At 45.6% G+C, this 8,193-nt stretch overlaps 1 protein-coding gene across 3 annotated transcripts in view; it reads left to right on the top strand.

Annotated features, from left to right (window-relative positions):
• gnao1a (guanine nucleotide binding protein (G protein), alpha activating activity polypeptide O, a) overlaps positions 1 to 8,193 on the top strand; it is a 68,207-nt gene continuing 60,014 nt past the window's right edge. The window contains exons 1-2 of one of the 3 annotated variants that reach the window (XM_076991613.1): positions 1 to 533; positions 699 to 741. In XM_076991613.1, the coding sequence (XP_076847728.1) occupies positions 416 to 533; positions 699 to 741 (161 nt within the window). In that variant the 5' untranslated portion in view covers positions 1 to 415. The remainder of the gene's footprint in view (positions 534 to 698; positions 742 to 8,193) is intronic. The other 2 variants (XM_076991604.1, XM_076991594.1) reach the window with 2 other exon arrangements.

The raw sequence follows: 8,193 nt of genomic DNA, 5'->3' as shown, positions 1-8,193 counted from the left end.
GCTCCTGACGTCAGCGAGCCCGTCTCCGTGTCGAGCCCGGCGCGCTCTCCGTTCTGACCCTCCATTGTGAGAAAGCTAAACGATGCGAGCGCTCGCAGCCGTCGCCGCCGCCCAGTAGAGACCCCCTACCCCCCAGGAGTGAGCACTGCGACTCAGCCGAGGACACCGAGAGCGCGCAAGACACGGAGAAAGCCTTCTGTTTCAAACTCGTATCTCACCTTGTCCTTTGCGGGATTTAATGCTTTAGCTAGTCGTCGACAGGGAGAGTGCGAGAGAGAGAGCGAGAGTGTGTGTGAGAGAGAGAGGGAGAGCGCTAGGCAGCCTAGGAGAGGGATAAGGAAGAAATACCGAAGAAAAACGGATTGCTCGCTATTTCGCACCTATTTTGGAGAGAAAAGCCGAGGTTCGTCTAGTCATGGGATGTACATTGAGCGCCGAGGAAAGAGCGGCTTTAGACAGGAGCAAAGCCATCGAGAAAAACCTTAAAGAGGACGGAATCACTGCAGCCAAGGATGTGAAATTACTGCTACTAGGTAAAACACCGCATCCTGGGGAGTGGACCTGTTCTCTAGTCACCGATTAAATTCATCTGTAGGCAGCCCTACTCGGATGACGAGAATTTTTATTTTCTATTTTATATGATTTGGACGTCTGTAGTCGCAGGCAGTCTTATTCCCGTGTGTCTCTTGTGTCAACAGGGGCTGGGGAGTCTGGTAAAAGTACCATCGTGAAACAAATGAAGTAAGTGCTATGATTTTAATGAGATTTCTCAGTGAATGGATACTCTGATCTCTCTCTCTCTCTCTCTCTCTCTCTCTCTCTCTCTCTCTCTCTCCCTCCCTCTCTCTCTCTCTCTCTCTCTCTCTCTCACACACACACACACACACACACACACACACACACACACACACACACACACTTTATTGCTTTATGGCGAATCCTAAGGTCCGCCATATTTTCAAGGAGTTATCACCTATCACTGACATATGAGGTTGCTACACTGGCCGTGTCATAATACACGTTAATCTGATTGCTTAAGTGGACTTGCGTTTTATGAGGCAATGACTATCGACGAGCTGTTCACGAAAATGGTGCTGAAACCGTGTTTCCAACAACCCTCTTTGGCGTCCATTGAACGTCAGACACTTAATTGTAGCATACATTATGAACGTCTCCGACGGTCTGGCATTGAACATTCAAAATGAATATGAATTCATATCGAAGCCATTTTGCTATCGTTAGTCCTACATCGAATCTGTAGTTAAGACGCATGTTGTGATTAAAGTGTCAAGTATACTAGATATTTGTTGGGAATTCTATATGTCTACCGCATGCCTCGTTACGAAGGCTACAGTAGCGCTGTGATTTTTTTTTTCAAATACAGCATTTTGTAGGACTTCACGTATCGTTTATTTTCTGTTGAGCTGAATCAATATCCCAGTTGTAGCCCATGTATGGTATCGGGGTGGTTGTCGATAGCGTACAGTGTCTTGTACTTGAGTACATCGGTAATGGTGCATGGTGGATCTTCCACATAATGCTGCAGACTATTCGTATTTCAGGAAGTGTGCGTGGCGGTCGTTAGAGGCTGGAACAGAGATGTAACGTCAAAGTGGTTACACCCCAGCTTGATCACTCGTTTTAAATGGAGCCGGTTACATGCAATCTGTACATTTTACTTCGACAAAGCAGTTCCAGTCGGAGTGCAGACTGGCCTGTTAAGGGCAGTGTGGTGTATCTGCCGTTTCCCCTAGCCGAGGCTGCTCGTCATCTCCATCTCAACGTTGGCTCGTTACCATATTTGACTCGCCTGCTGCTGCACCGCAATGAGATGTAACAATGACCTCACGAAACTAATCACCGTTCTTTGCGTACAGGTTTATTTGACGTCCGTTAAGTGTAGTTTATATATACGGAGCCAGGAAAGGGCTGTATAATCTACTGCTATTCATTCTCAAGTGTTTGCAGGAACCTGCCATTTTCAAATCGAGCCTGTAGCCTCGACTGTAAACGGGTTCGGCCCATCGTTTAACCTGTTGTGCTACCGCGATACGTCCTTGTCTGGCAGCACGTTTGTTATGATTTTTAATTAATTTTTTGTGGAGATCTACCGATTTAGTAAACCAGATCGAAGATTTTCAGCCGACTTCAGGGGTGGACAGCGCCCAGCAGAGCCTATTCGCGTTAGTCGTCTCTCTTCGGATATTTTCGCTCATTTCCGTTGCTGGAATCGTTAGAGCAGGAGTGAGGGGACGGAAGCGCGGGGCGGATTTGCACAACGTCAGTGTGTGCGCGCGCGTGTGGAGTATGTTCCTAGAGTGGTGCTGGAGGACCCATTTCCCTCCTTACAAGAGGTTTTATACACCAAACAAACAAATCATGTATTTTATTCATGTAGCTTCAGGGCAAGGAGCCAGCAATTCTCAAATTGCCTTTGAAAGATTGTTTCACCAATAACAGCAGATCATATTTTTTTTATTGTTCTACAAGAATGAAATAAAATAATTATATGCATTCTCAAGTTTAAATGTAGGTTTGGTTAGAGTGGTAACATTGATGAGATTGTTGCATCAAATAGTTTTCATGCCTCATTCTTTGAAAAAAGGCAAAGAACTTTCACCTCAAAGCTTCACTCGATGTAGCACAATTGGGAGATTGGGTCTTATGACCATGAAGGTTTCTTTCTGGAGGGAAGGGATCATCCTGGACAAATGGGGTGTGTGTGTGTGTGGGGGGGGGGGATCAAGAGGGATGATAAGACTCAAAGCAGTGTGTGGGTCAGTTTGGCATGAATCAGTGAAGTTCAAGTTTCATGAGAGGGAGTGAGAGAAGCAGTGGTTGTGAACCCTGTGATTATGGCATGTTCTCCACATGTGGACAAGGAGGTTTAAGTCTGTAGGGTGTGTGTAAGAGAAAGAGGGAGAGGGAAGAGAGAGATAGTGTGTGTGAGTCAGAGAGAGGGAGAGAGAGAGAGAGAGAGAGAGAGAGAGTCTGTCTGTGTGTGTAAGGTTAAGAATATGAGGTGGATGGCCAACAGTTCCATAGACCCTTGAATGGATACAGTGTCCTTGCCCACAACCTTTGGAACCTGGCCATGCTAACTAGGTATGCTCACTAACTACTGTACGTAACAGCTTATGCCTACATTAAAAACAAATGTATTCACTCCTTTTCTTTCATCTTTCACAGTGCAGCCATATGTCTGATCAAATGGTCAGATTGCACATCAAATCTCTATCTCATAAACAGGGTTATGTCAATATTGGCTCTTTTCTACTCTCTGTCATCTGTGTGGCCTTTGCCTGGGAAAGCTAATCCAGGCCTGCTAGATATTTCATCCCTTAAAAGCCGACCTCCTCTGCCCCTTTGGAACAGAGGGGAGGGTTTAAAGCCTTTATTTTCCTAAAGTGGCTCCTGCAATATGGGTGTGTTTTAAATGCTGCGGCAGGCTAATTGACATGGCTCAGCTTGTGAAGGCCAGAGCCCAGCTGTTGTGCAGCTGGAAGGACAGCCAGTCTCTCTCGGGCGTAGAGTTCAGATTACTGGATGGCCACTTCTTTGTACTGCATAGCAAATTATATTGTGCACATCAAAATGCCGTTTTTCTTTTTTTCCTTTGCTTTTGTGATCTTGGCTAACAGGAAGGGATGATTGGTTTGGATCTTCCAGTGGTGGAAAGACCAGTGTTCCATAATAGACAGAAAGCATCCCTTATTCCTTACTTTTATGGCAATACATACAAATAAAATGACCATAGTACAGGTGCTCTTAGTAGCATGTTAGTAGTTGTAGGTGCAGCTGTAATGATGTATTAGCTGTAGACGTAGTTGTAAAAGTAGTAGTACTAATATCTTCCTCTTTGCTGAAATTTGAGTAGTATGTGTCCCTCTCCAGCAAACAAACGATGCCAACTATGTCTTGTTTGAGTTCGCACACCAAAGGCCAACCCTACACATGCAATGTATTACATCATAGCTTGTAATATAAACAATGTTCTATGAAGATCTGTGCTAAATAAATCTACGGCCCTTCCAAAGCAGTTGACTGGACTCGCGCCCTGGGCATAACCTAGCTGTCTTTGGAGGTCAGCATGGTTCTGCAGCGGCAGGTGTGTTTCTGATGTCCCCACTCTCTGATGCAACAATGTGAGAGTAAAGGTCTTGTCCTCTGCTCTCATTCAGGAAAGGGACGGCCCTGCTATGACATCAGTGCTGCTGAGTTGCAATACTGCTCTGGTGCCCACGGTGAAGGCACAGGCCACGCCCCCTGCACCTTGCTCTAAACGCCGGCTTGGTTTCCTGTGCGATGCTACATGCAGCTGTTTCTGTGGCTTCAGTCGGTCAACTTTTGTCCAAAATGTTTGTGTCTGGTCAGCAGGCCGCATGCATGTTTGTTGCTCCTGTGGAAGAAAGTTAATAGTTTGAGATCCTGTGAGAGTGGACAGAGAGGGAATGTAACTAATAATGTGTGGGCTGGGACTTGGTACACGTAAAACTGTTTGACATCATGTGTTCAGAGAAATCTAGGTGATTATGTAGAACAGGTGTCAGGAACCTATCGTGAGCCAGAGGTGGCTGTTTTGATGACTAATTTAGCGTTAAAAGTAAAGTTCAAAATATAAAACATTCTCATGTATGTTAATGCATGTTTTCTACCGCACCTGTTCAGGGTTGTGGGTGGCTGGAGCCAATCCCTTCGGGGTACGGGAGAGTTTGGCACAAAAAATCTACTTTGATTTGATAATGCAGTAGCCCACACAAACTGAGTCGTAGTCAGCTAGCTAATTTATGCACAGCAAAGCCTCTTGACGAAGAAGACAACAAAATGAAAAAAGATGAGGAGTACCATATATTTCAGCACGAATGGACAGAGGAAGTTGCCTTTGTGGGGAGTGCAGGTTCTGTGGTGTGTTTAATAAAATATACAATCTATTTTCTGTATACAAAAAATCTTGTGAAACAGTCAAATATAAAGTGACACTTCAACACACGCCAGGCTACATTTGCAACAGAATATCCAACATGGAACAGCAGGAAGAAAATCAGACTTATTTGTTGGTCTTACTTAAAAATTCACGCATTCAGTTGTATTCAGTGTTAAAAATATTGTATGGGTCTCACGGAAATACATTTTAAAACATGCGACTTTCATTCTCCCAGCTAAAAAGATATAGAACGTCTGTGTGTGGCTGTGTGTGTACCCACATATGGCCCCAGTGGTTCCTTGCCCGCATACACTTTTGTCCGTTTCTGTTTGTGCTTTATTAGGAAGTGTGTATTTGAGATGGCGAAGGTGAAAGCAGCCCAGTGATAGGCTGATGAGGCCTCACCACAGCAGGTCTGCAGTGGTGGATATGGCTACAAAACAGAATACAGCAGGTCTGCAGTGGTGGATATGGCTACAAAACAGAATACAGCAGGTCTGCAGTGGTGGATATGGCTACAAAACAGAATACAGCAGGTCTGCAGTGGTGGATATATGGCTACAAAACAGAATACAGCAGGTCTGCAGTGGTGGATATGGCTACAAAACAGAATACAGCAGCAACTGAGTGTGTGTGTGTGTGTGTGTGTGTGTGTGTGTGTGTGTGTGTGTGTGTGTGTGTGTGTGTGTGTGTGTGTGTGTGTGTGTGTGTGTGTGTGTAACGAGAGCGAGGAAACTGAGTCATTATGTAGGAACAGAGAAAGAAGAAGCTATGATGCAACATGGCATGTGGTGAAATATTGGCCCACTGTCTGCAAGGTGTACCAGCACTACTCTTCTCTGGTATCATCACTCTTTCTTCTCCTCTAGTATCATCACTCTTTCTTCTCCTCTAGTATCACCACTCTTTCTTCTCCTCTAGTATCATCACTCTTTCTTCTCCTCCTGTCATAGTCTTCCTGTGTCTAATAGAAGTTTTTTTTTTTGGTGTGCGTCTCGCCTGAACTGATTGGGTTTGATTAATCCAAAGGAGGACAATCGTCTTTCGTGTGTTTGGTTCCCAGGGCCTTACTGTCATATCCTCGAACTGACTTTATCCTATATGACTGTAAGCTTCTGTGTCTCCCTGTCTCTCACTCTATCATGGTTTTTTTCACTTTCTCTCTCTTCTTTTCTCCTATTTCCATAATGTGGGTTATCATGAGGAAACACTGTAAGTGAAACTTTCTAGAAAATGCCTTGCCCTTATTTATTTGTCCTTTGTGTAGTTGATGGGAGATCCTCTACCCCCTACAAAGAGGTTTGTGTGGACGTGTGTGTGTGTGGACGTGTGTGTGTGTGGACGTGTGTGTGTGGCGTGTTGTTGGAATGGCGTGCCTTTTTGCATCCTTTTTGCATCAGGAACAGTTTTAACCGGCAATGCAAAATGCACCATAATAGTGTTTTTTCGATGACATAGGAGTGGTAAAATATCTGGATCAGTGAAACCCTGCTAATGTCCTACACTTGTGCCCCCAGTCAAAACCACTTCCATGTTTTACAGATAGTCGTCACTAAAAGACTGTTAGAAGTCACCTTGCTCTGCTCCCAGATTTCTGGCTCAACCCTGACTCGTGCTGCGGTGATAAAGGGACTCACCTGCTCACCATCCCGGTCTCTCCTGGAGATATCGACAGCTCAGTAATTGCATTTCTGCCTGCTCAGGCAGAGGATGAGCAAGGCTGGGAAAATGTCCTTTTCTCTCCCCCACCCCCACCCCCATCTAACCCCCATCTAAACAAGTCCAAACAGTGGAGAATCATCCATCATAATGCTGTGGCCCACAGCCTCCAACAGGCGGGCAGAGCTACTGAGAGGGATTAGGAGAAGTTTTTCAGTCCAGTTCACAGGTAGTGACGGGATTGAATAGCTTCACATGGTGGCGGGTTACCTGGTTGTGACTGAAGACAGGACACGGATGCCACAAAGCCTCATTTAAAGTCATTAAAAGAGAAAGAGTGAGCAGTCAGAAAACTACACGCTTCCTCTGTCTTAGTTCCTTGTTGTGAGTTAGGATGGGTGCGCGCGTTTGTGTGTGTGTGTGTGTGTGTGTGTGTGTGTGTGTGTGTGTGTGTGTGTGTGTGTGTGTGTGTGTGTGGTGAGTCCACATGCTGCTGGTGTGTGGAGAGCTTGGGGGGGGTGTAAGAGACAAAGCTTCATTGTCTTGTTGAGGTGTTTGCACTGGACTGTATGAGAAGATCTCAGAACAGCCTCATAGAGGCCCACACAAAAGTGCTTTATTGAGGTGGCCGTCCACTGCACTGATCAGCAGTCAGCTGGGTTAGGCCCACTGCCCCGCCTGGTCACATGGCATTGGATAAATCCTGGAAAACGTCAGTGGGTATTAAAATATCTCTGCTTTTAATTTAGATTGCTGCACAATGCTTGTGTAATTCTCTCACATACCTTACCCATGGAGTGTTTCGACTGCAAAATCCTCATTCTAAGTCACTTTGAGGGAGAGTGTCAAAATACCATGTGTTAATGTAAGGAAAGAAAGTCCTTAAACACCAGCAAGCTAGTTTGCCACACAGCTCAGTGTAAATAACAGGTTTGCGTGGGTGTTGACAGCACCTGTTAGCTCCGGTTTTGTGCACGCCGCTGTAGATATGCTGTGTGGAGGTGTTGGAAGACATTAATTGCAGCTGGTTGTGACTGTTTTCTTCTGTGTGTGTGTGTGTTAGTTACTTTTGCCTGGGGGAAGTGTGTGTGTGTGTAAGTGTGTGTGTGTAAGTGTGTGTGTGTAAGTGTGTGTGTGTGTGCGTGTGCGTGTGACTCAAAATTGTGTCATCTGGGTCCCAGTGGTCCATGGCCTCTGGGATGTCTTGTGTATACATATAGTGATTACACACACACACACACACACACACTAGTTTTAGCTGGAGTGTAATTGCAGATGTGTGTAGTGCTGGCCATCTTTAATGCGTCATACACACAGTCAGGGTGGGGCTCTTCTGCTCTCCCGCTCCACTTCTCTCTTTGACAAACCCCTCCCACTGACTTCCAGTAATCTCCAGGGAGACCATCAAGCAGGAGAAATCATTGCTTTATGGGAAATGGTGCAGAAACTGTGGACAGTAGATAAGGAATGGGTGGAGGTTGTGAGGGACGGAACAGTACCTGCTGTTCAGGTGGCTTGCGTGGCATTCTGGGTAATGCTGAGAGCCCTGGTGCCTCAGAGCGTTAATCTTCTCTCTCTCCTCTCCACCCCTCCATCCCTTCCACCCTCTT

The sequence above is a fragment of the Brachyhypopomus gauderio genome, chromosome 2, assembly GCF_052324685.1.
Source record: "Brachyhypopomus gauderio isolate BG-103 chromosome 2, BGAUD_0.2, whole genome shotgun sequence".
Taxonomy (NCBI): domain Eukaryota; kingdom Metazoa; phylum Chordata; class Actinopteri; order Gymnotiformes; family Hypopomidae; genus Brachyhypopomus; species Brachyhypopomus gauderio.
This window is presented reverse-complemented; position numbering and strand designations above follow the sequence as displayed.